At 57.4% G+C, this 14,686-nt stretch overlaps 2 protein-coding genes across 3 annotated transcripts; both read left to right on the top strand.

Moving 5' to 3' along the window:
- Positions 1-1,065: 1,065 nt before the first annotated feature.
- On the top strand, positions 1,066-3,317 carry NPM3 (nucleophosmin/nucleoplasmin 3). The gene is made up of 6 exons (XM_069567258.1): positions 1,066-1,246; positions 1,555-1,640; positions 1,878-1,997; positions 2,115-2,208; positions 2,775-2,896; positions 2,975-3,317. The coding sequence occupies exons 1-5, from the start codon at positions 1,129-1,131 to the stop codon at positions 2,885-2,887; spliced, it is 531 nt and encodes a 176-aa protein (XP_069423359.1). The 5' UTR covers positions 1,066-1,128; the 3' UTR covers positions 2,888-2,896; positions 2,975-3,317.
- A 5,463-nt stretch (positions 3,318-8,780) lies between these two features.
- Positions 8,781-14,421, top strand: FGF8 (fibroblast growth factor 8). Of its 2 annotated transcripts, XM_069567242.1 has the most exons (4): positions 8,781-8,799; positions 9,641-9,821; positions 13,005-13,111; positions 13,936-14,421. In XM_069567242.1, the coding sequence occupies exons 2-4, from the start codon at positions 9,797-9,799 to the stop codon at positions 14,224-14,226; spliced, it is 423 nt and encodes a 140-aa protein (XP_069423343.1). In that variant the 5' UTR covers positions 8,781-8,799; positions 9,641-9,796; the 3' UTR covers positions 14,227-14,421. The 2 variants fall into 2 exon arrangements, with proteins under 2 accessions (XP_069423343.1, XP_069423342.1); XM_069567241.1 differs by lacking the exon at positions 8,781-8,799 and having other exon boundaries at positions 9,585-9,821; positions 13,936-14,291.
- Positions 14,422-14,686: the final 265 nt, after the last annotated feature.

The following is a 14,686-nucleotide window of genomic DNA, read 5'->3' as shown; positions in this document are numbered from 1 at the left end:
CTCCTGCCTTTTTTCTCCCACTCTGGCATTCCCAAGCAAGTATTCCTCCTCTCCAAAGCTGTTTCAGCCTAGGGACTGAGTCATAAAGGCAGTTTTCTCCCACTTCTATCTCTAGTAAAAGATTGCCTTCCATATTTTCCTCAAGGCAAGGCAAGATAAAAATTAGACTCGTTTTGGCCTGGCCACCTTCTTGACACAGTTATAACCTGGGGGTAAATGAAGGCCGCTAGTTCAGGTGAGTTCATGCCACCTAATAGAATAAGGAAAATTGCCTGATTCTTTGGTCAAAAGGTGAAAGTTGAAGGCAGATCCCAAATTATGAGACAGGACTCTAAGGCGTCAGTGTTAGGCGGGACTAGCCTGCCTCTTAACAGGAGCAGCAAATTAGCCCCACGCTTTAGCTATCTCCTCTGCTAGCAAGCGCCAGCATCTGAAGTTCAGTGTAGGTATACAACCATGTGGATAGTGAGCCGCAGGGTCCTTAGAGCAGGAAGCATATCCGGAAGTGGACAGTGGTTTGGGTACTAAGTAACAGGAGCTCAAAGTCTTCCTTCATGCTCCGTTCCTTTGGAGGGACGGTATATCTGAGTGTATTTGCTTTTTTAAGAAAAACGATGCACTATATCTTGCCTTTGCTGGGAGAATTGGGAAGGTTGCATTTTCATGTATTTAATGAAAGCTTAGCTTGGGGTGGGTGAGGTGATCACTTGGAGTGCAGGACTAGAGGAAATGGAGGCAGGAGACACTCTAAGAAAGTCTTGGTCGTTGAAGTGAGCAAGGACGTTAACATTAATGCCAAGATGATGCTTTGCACTCTGCAAAGATGTGCAAAGCAGACGCGACATAATGCGAGACTTCTTTAGAAGGTGGTTGGATGGCATCACCGACGCGATGGACAGCAGTCTGAGTAGGCTCCGGGAGTTGGTGATGGACAGGGAAACCTGGCTTGTTAGAGTCCATGGCGTCGCGAAGAGTCGGACACGACTGAACTGAAGGAGGGAGATAGGGCGATGAAGCCCTGGACCCAGGGTGCCTCGCCAGCGTCTCCTTTAAGAGGCGGGGCTGGAGCCGCGGCGAGTCCCAGGCTTTGTACGTGTCGGAGGCGGAGCCGCAGAAGGCCCTAGCAGCATGGCAGCTGACGGAGCGGCCGCCTTGACGTTTTTGGATCAGGAGAGCCGAGTCCGAGCTGGGGGGGTCGGTAGTCTGCAAGTCCCGGCCCCGGTCACTATGGACAGTTTCTTCTTCGGTATTGAAGAAAGGAGAGGCTGAGGGTGGTGCTGGGGCAGAAGCAGGGCTGAGGAACGGGAATGCAGGCGCGTGCACGACGTGGGTGGGGGCGGAGGGGGCCTCGCACGCGGCAGCCGGAGTTGGAGGGGAGAGCCAGGCCCCTGCCCTAGTTGTACCGGGTGGGCCCGGGCCGAGCGCTCCAGTTGTTCCTGACACGTGGGCGTGTGAATGGCCGGTTAGTCATGGCTGCAGGTGAACGGGATTTGGTGAAATGCCCTCCCCCACCACTCCGCACACTGACGCATACTCACAGTTAACCTCTTACAGGCTGTGAGCTCTCAGGCCACACCCGCTCTTTCACCTTCAAGGTAGAGGAAGAGGATGACGCGGAGCATGTGCTGGCTTTGACCATGGTAAGGGGCTGGGTAGGGGGAGTGGAGGTTAAATTGGCTGACCTAAAGAGGCTCTACTCGCTTGTCTATCCTTCCCCGCTCTACTGGGAGTCATCTACTCTGCTTAATCCCCACATGGGGCTCCCCTGGCCAGGCGGTCCAGGGACCTCGGAGGCTGGGCAGGTTGTAGGGTAGATGCTTCCACTTGTGGTGTCCACCCTTACTGGGGAGACTCCGAGGCCCTGTGTACCTTCCCAGCTCTGCCTCACCGAGGGGGCCAAAGATGAGTGTAATGTGGTGGAAGTCGTGGCTCGGAACCATGACCACCAGGAGATCGCAGTCCCTGTGGCCAACCTCAAGTTGTCCTGCCAACCCATGGTGAGTTCCCTGGCCATACCTTGGGAGGCTGGGAGGTAGGAATTGAGGGCTTAGGACTTCTCACAAGGTGGGGTGGGCTAGGAGTGGGCCAGGCCTTCATCCTTGTCTTCCTCCCAGCTCAGTTTGGATGACTTCCAGCTCCAACCACCTGTAACCTTCCGCTTGAAGTCAGGTTCTGGCCCTGTGCGCATCACTGGGCGGCACCAGATTGGTGAGAATTTTCTCCTTTGCTTCCAGTAGACTTTCCATCTGGACTCCTACCCCACCCCAGCCATATCTCCCAGTGCAATTCCCATACAGACCCTGGATGCAGTGCCCTCCACTTTACTACTCTAGCTGTTCTTCACGGAACCTACCCCAGCTTATCCAGCTCCACTAATGTGGACTCCTGTGAAAGTGAAAGTCACTCAGTCCTGTCCGAGTCTTTGTGGCCCCATGGACTGTAGCCCACCAGGCTCTTCTGTCCATGGAATTCTTCAGGCAGGAATACTGAAGTGGGTTGCCATTTCCTTCTCCAGGGGATCTTCCCGACCCAGGGATCAAACCCAGGTCTCCTGCATTGCAGGCAGACTCTTTACTGGCTGAGCCACCAGGGAAGCCCTTTGACTCTTTGTTATCTAGTTTAGTATCTGAGGTTTTTCCCACCTAGGCAATAAGCTTTGGGAGGTCAGAGTCCCTGCAAGCCTAGAGCCACAGAGCATTAATAAACGACGTGTATGAAGTATGAAGGGGGTGTGGCTTTAACTTCTCTTCCTCCCTTGACTGCTTGTGTACCAGTTACTATAAGCAATGATCTTTCTGGGGAAGAGAGTGAAGAAGACGGGAGTGAGGAGGAGGAAGCTGAGTTGTGTCCTATCCTTCCTGCCAAGAAGCTGGGGCGCAGGCTCTAACCCTCCCTGGTGAGTTGGAGGGGCCTGGGAGGGGACAGGAGGAACATGTTTGGACCTCGATGCTGACCCCTTGTTTGCTCTCTTCAGGTCAGCTAGCTGCCTGCCACATACACCAGGTTCCTGGACAAGTTTCAACAACTTTGTATCTCTCCATTGAAGAGGGTTGGGGTGGGGGTGGGGGTCTTGGTCTGGTGCAAGGAGAACGGGGGTCCCATTCTCCAAAGGACCCTGGTCTAATCCTGTACCTCACCCTAAGCTTCCCTTTTCTCCAGGAGTGGGAGGAACTCTGAACTTCTATCCTGACCTTCTCTCCCCACTTGCCTGTGAGGTTGGAGGTCAGCATCTGAAGCTCAGTACTACACATTTTTAATGTTTTTTACATTTTTGGATAAAGGTTGAAATAAAATGTGGATGAGGGTTTTTTTTGTAACTCATTTGTGTGGCTTCTTTCCCTCCTGGGGTGGCATTCCCCTAGGGACCACCAGGTGGCACTGTGGCAGCACAGAGGGTGGCCCCTGGACCTGGGGAAGGGTGAGGAAATGTGGGATCCTGCTACTCCCAGAGCGCTGGGACTAGCCCAGCTCTGGGCCCCAGCTGCCTTCCTAGATGAGGACCTCCCAACACCAAGCCCCTTCCCAGTCCCTTGGTGGGGGAGGGCCATCCCAGGAGGTTATCAACATCTAAACAAGGGGTCTGGGCCTCTGTCACCACTCAGGCTGATGGGCAGGGGGGCAGATAAGGGGGCTTAAGCGGCCTGAGGAATGTGCATCCCTGGCCCCATGAAGGGGGCTCAGGCCCCAAGAGGACCTGTGAGGGGTAAGGTAGAGGCCAGTCTTTGCTCCTCCTACCAGTCATGCAGGCCATCTCTGAGCCAGCCTGGACCCTTAGAAACCTGATTCCAGGGGCCAGATGGAGAGGGCTGGCCAGATTGGGTGACAGGGAAACCAGAATCCGGGTGGCCTGGCATATGGGGGCAGAGAGGAGCCCCTGGGATTCAGCCTTCTGGGCTAAAGGGTTCCAGCCCCCTAGCCCTCCACCTGGTCTGGGGGGTGGGGGGCGCGGGTGGTTCTCTGGTGCCTGCAATCAGGTGGTTCTAGGTATTGGCTGCTGCTGTACCAGCAAGAGAAAGGGATGTACCTGGTGTGAGCATGAGTGTGTATATGACCAAGTCTGAGGTCAGTAGTTCAGCAGCTGTATTGATGGGGCAGGGGGTCTCAGTGCCCTACAAACAAACAAACAAACAAAAGGTTACCTCCTGAGACAGCTTGGGGCCAGACATGCTGAGGAGGGACACAGAAGAGTGCCTGGTGGGGCCAGGCCCACTCCCTCCCACACTGGCTTCTGGGCAAATGAGTGAACAAGTGGGAGGGGTGCCTGGATAACCAGAAGAGGTTGGCATTGGAGCAGGTGTTTGGAAAGAGTGTTTCCACAACACAGAAAAGCACTCCCTTTTCAGCACATCTCCAAAGGAGGTCCCCTTCTCCCTGTGGTGAGGAGCAAACAGGTCCAGTGTTTAACCTCCCTTTTTCCTAGTTGAGGATAAAGGAAGATGATCCCTCTCTGCGTCGCAGTGATCAGGGTCGCAGGCCTCTCTTTTTGCTGCAGGCCTTTCCTAAAGTGCTTCCACCAGGGACACTGGGATGGAGAGGGCAGCCAGAATGGGACCATTCACCAACCACAGGCAAGGGGTCTGGAGATAAAGAAGGTGGAGTTAGCGCCCTCTGGTGGGCGAGGTTGAAACCGCTTGTGACAGTGCAGCTTCCCGCGCCGCCTCTATAGCGGCTCTAGGCGGGCGCCGCGGTGCAAGGGCCTACATGCCCCACCAGTGGCCTGAGCGACTAAGGCAGACTTCATTCGTTTGTTCGTTCATTCATTCACCGGGAGGGTTCCTGTTAGAACCCTTCCCTTCCTCCTCTCGTCTATCGCCTCCAAAGTCCTCGGCACGTGTTCGGTTGAAGGCACGGTGGCCTGGCTGAGTGTAGGAAAAAGTCGGGGAATCCTTCCCAGCCGACACTTCTACCCCCTGCAAGTGGCCCCGCCCCAATATTTACCCCCCTCGACGCCGCTGATCGCTCATTGTGAGCCTTTCTAGTGTCTTGTCGGGTCTGCCCGCGGCCTTGGCCGGCGCCAAGCGTGCTCCAACCCGCGGTGGGGGCCCAATCCACATCCGCCTCGTCCCGGAGTTTCTCGACCCGACAGGGCGCCCGCGGACTGAGCCGGGAATTGTTTTTTCTCCCTCCCCTCCCTCGCCTCTCCTCGATCCCCCTTTCTGCCCTCTTAGTGCACAGTAGGAGCGTTGCCCATTCATTTAGGTCTCTGAGCGCTGAGGGCTTACGCCGGGGTTTGCAGACTGCTGGAGGAGGGGCAAGACTGTATTTGGGGGGCGAAGAGGGATGACCAGACGGGGCCTAAAGTGCTTAACCCAGTCTCTGAGATTTACATTTGAACAGTCGGCGGAGGGTCTGCGGCGCTTTGAACGCCTGGCGCAGGCTGCGCGTGTTGGAGCGTAGGCGGCCCCCGCCGGTTGGTGTGGATTTGAGGGGCCCAGGGTGGGCCAGGGGAGGTGGGTGGGGGGCGACCGATGCGTTTGGAAAGAGGCTGAACGTGTGTGTTTGGGCCCTTGGAACGGTGTATTTGCAGAGAGGGGCTATTTGTGTTGGCGAGAGGTGTGTGTTTGTGTTTGCAGGAGGCGAGTGCTCTGTGTGTGTGTATTTGTGTTTGAGGAGTGTGGGGACGGCCAGGAAAGGTGGCCGGCCTGTCACTCAGCGATCAGGTTGACAGGCGCTCCCTCATCAGGGCCAGGGAGCTCTGATTGCAGATTTGAGGAAACAAAATAGCAATTGTAATTACGGGGCTTTGATAAGATAAAGGAAGGAGCAAGCCGGCCGGGAGGCGAGTAAGAGCAAGGGAGGAGAGAACGGCCTGCTGGGGCCCCGATGGAGTATTTACATCTGTCATTCACGGGGGTGTGTCCTCGCCGTACCCGGCGCCTGATGCGGGGGTGTCCCTATTGACACCCCCTCCCCCATCTAGAGACAGGGACTTTTGGGGATATGAGAAGAATCTCCTCAAGTGGACGAAGACCCAGCTGGGGGAAGTTCTCAAAATGTAGAGGAATTCTGGTCTGTATAGGCCCCCGGGGTAGAGGTTAGGGTGTGGGACTCAAACCCTGATTGATGGTCCACACGTTTAGGCCTGGGGTGGCCCATCTCTGGGGGAGAGTGAGGAGGGTGGATTAAGATCATTGAGGTTCAGCCCAACATCTTCAGAACCTTCTGGGGGCTCCAAACCAGGGTTGAACTCTGGTCTGAGCCAGATGCTATAGTCTCCACCCCCCACTCTGGGGAAAGGCAGGTGCCCAGAGTGACTCAGGTTGTGACTCCAGGACTACACACGCTAAGGATGGGCTGGATGATGCCCTGACCCCTGCTTGGGTCCTGCTCCTTGCTGTTCCCATCAGACTGTTTTCAGAGGGCTGGTCCCTGGTGAGAAGACCCTTTTCATCCTCTGCCTCTCATCTCTCCACTTATTTATTAATGCATACAAATAATAAACATATTCAAGGGCCTCCTATGTGCAGGGCATGAGGTTGAGATGGTAAATATTTTGCCTGCTTGAATTAGTGTACCTGGGAATGTAGACACCCAACAACTTCTTGATAGAGGAGCTCAAATGAAGGAGAAATGCTGGTCTAGGCTGTGGGTACTGGAGCCCACTTCACTTGTCTTCCCCCAGTGCCCAACTCCCAGTGGGGTTGAGAGGAGATGGTGCAGACAGCCTTTAGCAAATATAAGTGCTCAATAAATGGTGGTGTTTATGATTCTTATCTGTTGGGAGGGTGGTGAAGGCAAGTAAGTCTCCCTGGGGAGGCCCCACCTGCACTGAGGTCTAAATGTTCAGTCAGTTTCCCCATTATTCATTCATTAAATACAGAATTGCAGAACCCTGCCCTGCTCTCCTGAGCTAGTAAGATACGGTCCTTGCCTGGAGGTCTGGGTGGGAAAGAGCCACTTGAGGGAACAGACTCAAGTGAGTAACAGGTGAGCTCAGGGAGTCTGCTTCTCTGGGGAGGGATGAGATCTTGGGACAAGTCTTCTGATTCTGTTTCCCCACCTAGACCTTGCTCAGTATTAGCACTATGGCTGGGAGTGGGAAAGGCAGGCCACAGAGAAAGGGGAAGAACTTGGCTGTGCTGCCTCTGGTCTCATGGTTTCCTGAGGCCACCCCAGCCCCTCCAGCCCAATCCCCAAGGACATGGGGGCTGGCAGTAGGGCAGGGGAGGTCTTGGGCAAGGGCAGCAGCTGGGCAAAGCATCAGTGGCTCCACCTGCTCCCTAGAATTTTCCGTCTCAGGGCATCTCTGCCCATCCAAGCTGCTCTCAAAGAAGCACCACACCTCGGGGGTTCCTGAAGCCCCTGGAGGAAGCAATGGGTGGCTGGGAAAGGCTTAGACAACTCACTACCTTCTTTGATACTTCCCCCTCCCCCAGGGTTGACAAAGCACCAGTCCAGGTTTAGCACACAGTAGGTGTGCAAATACCTGTTCAGTGCACAAATAATGGGAGTCTGAGCGAAAAAGACTAGGCAACCTGGATCTAAGCCTCTTTCCTGGAAAAGCAGCTGAGGTTATTTTTGCGCCCACTGCCTGCCGCTTTGGGGAGGGCATGGTGGTGGCAAGTGACTGGGGTTTTCCCTATGGGTGGGCTCTCTCCTTTTTGGGTGGTGTAGTCAGGCTTCAGTCTAGCGTGTTGGGGGCGGGAGGGACAGGAGCGGGGGTGATGGTGATAATGAGGGCAGGAAGCAGGAAAGGAGATGTTTCTCGATCTCAGGGCCTTCTTGGTGACTGAGCGATGCAGGAGAGACCGGCAAGGCAGGGTACTCAGCAGAAAGATGGGGGTGGTTGTCGGCTCCCGGTCTCACAGGCGCGCACTGCCAGAGGAAAGCGCACAAGCGTTCACCCCAGTGTTGGAGGCTACTTGCAGGCGGCAGCCCCAGACAGACAAAGCACACAGTAGGTGGCTCAGAGAACCGCTGTCTAGCTTGAGGCTTAAGCGGACCGGGTCCCACGGTGGAGACCGGGCGCCTTCCCACTCGGGCGCCCGGGGGGTCCAGGAAGCCCCAGCAGAGGGTCTCGGGACTCCACGGGGTGGGCGGCCCGATGCGCCCCCCCATCCCCGCGCGCCTGGACCCCAAGAACGCTCAAGGGGACAAGTCCGGGATGCGGAGAGGGGCCCAGACAGGCAGCCCTCGCCCCTTGCAGCGGGTCCCCAGACCCCTCCCCTCACCCAGACCCCCAATCCCCGACCCTCCGACCGCCCCGCCCCGGTCCGCCCCGCCCCCGCCCCGGGCTGCGTCCGGGCCCCCGCTCCCAGCCGGGGGCTGCGGGCTCCGGCCGCCCGCCCCGCGCTCCCCCCTCGCGCCCGGTGCGGCGCCCCCCGCCCCCACCCCTCCCCCTCCCTTCCCACTTACCCACCCCCCCCTGCCGGCCCGTTACCCTCCCTCCCGCTCCGGCTCCTCAGCAGCCAGCGGCCAACGGCTCCGGCTGCGGCGCAGAGGCACTCGGCGCGGCGCGGCGAGCTCGACATTCCCTGGGACCCGCGGAGCCGCGTCCCGATCGCCCCGGCTCCCGGCCTCGAGCCACCCTCGAGCCCCCCTCCGCCGCCGCCGCCCTCGGCTCGTCGGTCCGCTGCCTCCCGCGAGCCGGCGAGATCCCGCCGGGGCTGTGGGTGCTCCCCGGCCGCGCGCCATGGGCAGCCCCCGCTCGGCGCTGAGCTGCCTGTGAGTACCGCCGTCCCGCGCCCCCGGCCGCGCGCCCGCCGGCCCGCCCGCCACTCACCCCGCGCCCCTCTCTCCCCGCCCGCTTTTGTCTCCCACAGGCTGTTGCACTTGCTGGTTCTCTGCCTCCAAGCCCAGGTAAGGCGCACTGCGCCGGGGCCGGCGGGGCACGCCGGGGGGCGAGGTCGGGCAGGCGGGGGCAAGAGGACCGACCCCGCGGCCGCGCGGCGGGCTGGAAGGGCTGGGAAGCATCTTAGAACTGCAACCCCTAACTATCCCGAGGAGGGGTTAAGGACCAGAGAGGTAGCCCCGGCCTCAGGTCACACAGCCTGTGAGCTGCGCGAGGCTAGAACCCGAGGTTTCGGAGTCCGGCGCTGTCTCCCACGCCTCCCAGCCCGGTGGGGGTGGTTGGGGAACTCGGCGGCAGCCACTCCCGGCCGCGCCGAGGAAGGGGGCATTCGGGGCAGGGGGCGTTCGATGTCAGAGGTCCGGTGACGGCCTCAGGGACCCTCTCCGCGGCTCTCTGGAGAGACTTGCGGCGGGTCTGGCCGAAAGACCAGGTGCCCAGGGCTTCTGCGGTCTCCACATTTGCTCCGTGAATTTGTCTTTATAAATGTCAGGGGTCGGGCCGCGCTGCCTCCCGACTTAAAAGCGCCCTGCTCTTCTAGGAAGGCCCGGGCGGGGGGCCTGCGTTGGGCAGGGAGCTCGCTTCCCTGTTCCGAGCTGGCCGGGAGTCCCAGGGTGTTTCCCAACAGGTGGGTCCAGATCCTTCCCCATCCCGGGCGCATCCATGCTAGACTGGGTCTGTCCGACTTTCCTGGGTAGGGTGGGGGTGGTCCGAACTGGCATGTTGGGGGGACCCCAGCCCCTGCCGGCTGCCTGGGGCAGTGGAGGGAGGTGCTGGGTGATGGGGGCCACTCGGGCCCCTGGGCAGGGTAGCATTATAATGGCGTGTTGTGTATTTTTCAATTTCCTAAAGGTAACTGTTCAGTCCTCACCTAATTTTACACAGCATGTGAGGGAGCAGAGCCTGGTGACAGATCAGCTCAGCCGCCGTCTCATCCGGACCTACCAACTCTACAGCCGCACCAGCGGGAAGCACGTGCAGGTCCTGGCCAACAAGCGCATCAACGCCATGGCAGAAGACGGGGACCCTTTCGGTAAGGAGCTGCACTGCGCTGGGGTTAAGGTAGCCTGCGGAGCACGCCCCTCCTCCCCAGGCTGGCCTGCTGTGACGGGACCCAGCAGTCGCATCTGCGCGCTGAGCTGAGGCCTGTAGGCTCCCCAGCTCAGAAGGGAAGGAGTTAAGCCGACAAACATCTTGGGGGTCAGCTGGAGAAGAGAGGGCTGGGGAAGGGACCCTGGGGAGTACTTGGCCCATAGGTGCCCTTTCCCTGCCCAGCAGATGAATGAATCCAGGAATCTCCCTTTCCACCTCCCCCTCTCATACCCCTCCCCACTGCAGGTGGAGGCAGAGGGTTCAGGGGGAGGGGGCCCAGGTTTAAGGGAAGCTCTTGAAAGAGGATATGTCACCAGGGCCCACAAAAGGAGAGTGGGAAAGAGAAGGGAGAGAAATCCCCTCAACTCTCCCAGGTTGGGGGGGGGCGGTGTACTGTGAACCTTAAATACTTTGATCAGGAGGGTCAATTACACATGGGGACTAGGCTAGGAAAGGGGCCTTCCCCACTTCACTTGTCCAGGAACCCAGGCGGTCGGTCAGAGCGGGGCTCCTGGCTCCCGGTGGGGTGGTGAGTACAGGGAGCTACTGTGGGGTGGAGAGGCTGAGGACTGATTGATTTCTAAAACATTCAATATTCCTGCCTTGAAACAAGGCCAATTTCCAGAGTCCTGGATGTACCAAGAGAAAAGCAAGTCCTCTGGGCAGCCGGTGTTGTTTTTAGAGAGCGATTATTGTGAGTTTAAAAACCTTTAAATAATGACCAAGTTAAACAAGCATGAAAGGAGAGGGGAAGACTCTATTAAAATGTAATAAAAAGGTGAAGCATTTTAAGAGCTAAGAAGAAAAATGAAGAATGATATAAAACAGAAAAAGAACGAGCCTTTTTTTCAGATGTGGAGTTTGAAAGGAGTTGCAAGTCTGTAAATGTTAAAAAAGAGGTTCAAGATTGTTCTCTATGAATCTCTGGAGAGACCCCCGCGTCTGGCAGAGCGATTAAAACTCTTCTTACTTTCACCTTTTTTAACATTTCCTGAATACTTTCTCCTCTTTTCGAGCCAGTTTGGGGGATCGAGTATGTCTCGCTGCATTTTTTCTGCATCGACGTAGCTGACTTCCCTTCAAAGCTGGAGAAGGAGACATAATTTTCCTGGGATAAATCTGTCACTGGGGTGGAAGAATAGGTTTGAAAATGTTAAGCTTTCCAAAAGCCCGGTCGGGAAAGCCGCTGTAAACTGCCGCCCCAGCTCCCCAGCTCCATCCAGGAAGGAGAGTGGGGGCTTTCTGCAGTGGGGGTGGGGGTGGGGGTGGCCTGCCCGGTGGCCGAGCTCCCCTGCTGGGCTGGCAGGGCCAGCCTGCCGCCCCTTTGTCCCTTCAAACTGGCTGCTCGTTGCCCTTCTCAGCTTCCAAGGAAAGGGAATGAATGCCTGGCCCCTCCTGGGTTTGCTCCATTGGAGCAAATGGTCCAGCAGAGCGAAGAAGAAGAAGCTAAGCTGGTCATGGGGGGATTCATCTTCAGACATCAGAGGTCTGATGCCCACTTCTCTTCTTACAGTTATAGGAGGCTTCCCAGGTTCCCTGGTCCCTGCCTGGTGGGCAGGAGCAGGAGCTGGAGGGCCCAAGAGCAGAGGCTTAGGGTGTATAGCCAGGACAGGTAGAATCTGGGGGAGAATGGCAGAGAAGTCCCAGGGGCTTCCTTATGGGTCCCAGGAAGGGACAGAGGGCTCCATTCATGTCTGCCTTGTTTGGCAGACCCCCCTCTTCTCCAGTTGATGTCCTTCTTGGCCCTTAAAATATAGCTGCTCCTTGCCCTGAAAAGCAGAACAGGAAAGGGATGGGCAGACTGGCTGGATCCAAGAGGAACTGGGTGGGAGAGGAGGTGGCAGCTGCATTTCCCTGGCTGACTTGGAGCCAGACTGGGGGCTTGGCTACTGGGTCCCAGCTCTATGCTTCTGCAAAGGGAGGCAGGCAGTCACAGGCTGGGCTGTGAGGACTGCCTTGCTGACCTGTGCCCATCACCTCCCATTAGTTTCAGGGTCAGAGAAGGTGCCACCTTGTCAGAATAAGCTGGGAGGTAGCCCTGGGAGTCCCCAGACTTCTTTCTCAAGGAGGGAGAAGGCTAAAGGAGGGAGGGCAGGAGACCCAGCCCCTTTGGTACCATCCCAAGCAGCTAAGTTGGTCCCCACTCTCAAAGGGAGGAGTTGTACAGAGTGGGCAGGGGCCAGGGCTTCTGTGGGCTGTCTAAGGGAAGGGGTAAGAAGGCACAGGATTCAGCGCCCAGTCTCCTGGCTCTTGAGTGAGAATCAAGCACACATGATTTTCTCTTCTCCTCTGCTACAGAAAATGTTTGGTCACTGGGGTAAGAAGCCCAGTGCTGCTAGAGGGGGTGCAAGAGAAAAGACTATTGAATTACTGATTTCTGAACACTGGGGCTGGGGTCTGGAGTGACTGGGAAGTATGGCAAAGAGAGAGTATCCTCCTAGCTGGTGTCTGAGTTTCTAGGAAAGCAGCCGGCCATGGGCTGTGTGTGGAGGGGGAGCTGCCCTCATCCCTGTCACCGTCTCAGCAGAGCTGGGGTGGAGGGCGGGAGATATGGGGTGGGGTGGAGTGGGTTGAGGTGGAGGGTGTCGCCGGGGGTGGCCAAGGCTGTGGGTTGGAACCCGAGGTATCAAGAAGCAAGAGAGTGCTTTTATGTTTGACCTCAGGAGTGGAGGTCACCACTGCACCTGGATGTTTGTAATAACCTGTGAGGCACGTGCATATAATATTTTGAGTTGGAAGAATCCTCATAGATCTTTTGATTGGTAGTGGAATTCTAGTCAAATTAAATTTTACTTGAAGCCTCAACACAAAAGTCATTACTGTCTGGTTATAAAAGAGGGTCTTCAGTTTGATGGCTCTAAGACCCCTCTGCATAAACCAGTTCAGACACCATGATCTCATCCATTCTCCCTCTGTAAAACCAGGCGAGGGGCCTGAAGCCCAGAAAGGGGACTTGACCTTTCCAGGGTTGCACAGCATATTAGTGTCTGGAGCCCACAGCTTGGGCATCTGGCCCTTGGATCATCTGCTTCTGGGATGGGCCAGCTGGGGTAGGGACATGGAGCATTGGAGGTCAGGAGGCTGCCAATAACCACTCCCACCCCACCCCAACCTTTCCTGACAGCAAAGCTTATCGTGGAGACAGACACCTTCGGGAGCAGGGTTCGAGTTCGAGGAGCTGAGACAGGCCTCTACATTTGCATGAACAAGAAGGGGAAATTGATTGCCAAGGTGAGGTCCTAGAAAGAAGGGAAAGACTGGCTGGGGCCTGGGGAGCAGGCTGGGCTGGCTGAACTCCTCCAGGATCCCAACAAGGTGGGCAGAGAGGCAGAGGGCCACCTTGGGGTTACCTAATGATTGGGGGGGGCATGGAGGAGGTGAGGGAGGAGGTAACTGAGAGATGAAAAGCTATAAAGGCAAAGAAGGAAGAAGGAAGGCTAGGGAAGGGGCTGGGGAGGGGGTGTCGGTAAATTCCATATATCTTTTTAACAAATCGCCAAATTGCTTTGCTATTATGTCCAATTACATGGTACCAGCATTTGGAATGTTCAGTAAGCTGAGGGCCCAGCCCCTCAGCCGAGCTCTGAAATGGCCCCATTAGTCACGGCTCCTCTCCAGCCTCGAGCTCCCCGCTTTCCTGGCTTCTGGGGCCTGGGGCTCTGCATCTCCTCACCAGCCTTCCCTCCGGCATAGGGTGGTGGCCCTGGGGCTGCAGGTTAGCATCCTGAGATGGCTGAGGGGGCCAGCTGGGGAAACGGGTGCTAGCAGTTTGGGCCAGACTGGTGGGCAGGAGGCCAGGGTGGGCAGGGGCTGGGCCCCCTCTCTGCCCCTGTGTTGGGGCCCAGCCCCTCTGTAGACAGCCATGTGTCACTGCTACCCAGGAGGACAGGAAGTTGCCGGGTGGGCTGTGAGTTGTGAGGGATTAGAGAGCGGGTGCCCACCCTGCCATCTGCTAGGGTGCCCACCTGCTGTCTGGGGCCGCCTGCCCTCTGCCTAGGATGGGAGGGGGCTCCGGACAGAGCCGGGTGACACCGTGTCCGCCCCCCACCCTGCAGAGCAACGGCAAAGGCAAGGATTGCGTGTTCACGGAGATCGTGCTGGAGAACAATTACACGGCCCTGCAGAACGCCAAGTATGAGGGCTGGTACATGGCCTTCACGCGCAAGGGCCGACCCCGCAAGGGCTCCAAGACCCGGCAGCACCAGCGCGAAGTCCACTTCATGAAGCGGCTGCCCCGCGGCCACCACACCACCGAGCAGAGCCTGCGCTTCGAGTTCCTCAACTACCCGCCCTTCACGCGCAGCCTGCGCGGCAGCCAGAGGACTTGGGCCCCCGAGCCCCGATAGGCCCTGCCGGCCCCTCCCCGCAGCTCCCCGCCCAGGTTTCCTCTTTGCAGGACGAGGTCTGCGCTACTGAAAGCTGGGGAGGAGCCGGGAGAGCCCCGGGCTCTAGTTGTGGATAATTGTTTGCTGTTGGGTTTTTTTTTTCTGTTGTTGTTGTTGTTTTTTAAAACAAAAGAGAGGCTCTATTTTTGTATTCCACTCAGCGGTGGTGTCTGACTTCTTCACTCTCACCTCGGCTGGGAGTGGCCTAGACTGGGATTCGTTGGGGGGTTTCCTGAGCGTGGGGGGCCTTTTCTCATCCCGCAGAGGCACTCCTGGGACCCCAGCAGCTGCAGGGCAAGACTGCTAGACCGTCGGGCTCCGCTGCACTGGGGGCAGAGAGGGAAGAGACTGGAACTTGAGGTCGGGTCTTTTAAGGGCAGGTGTCAGTGGAGGATGGTTGTATACTAGCTGCTATTAAATG

This window comes from Ovis canadensis, chromosome 22 (genome assembly GCF_042477335.2).
Source record: "Ovis canadensis isolate MfBH-ARS-UI-01 breed Bighorn chromosome 22, ARS-UI_OviCan_v2, whole genome shotgun sequence".
NCBI classification, from domain to species: Eukaryota; Metazoa; Chordata; class Mammalia; order Artiodactyla; family Bovidae; genus Ovis; species Ovis canadensis.
Note: the sequence above shows the minus strand (reverse complement) of the source record. Positions and strands in the feature narration are given on the sequence as shown.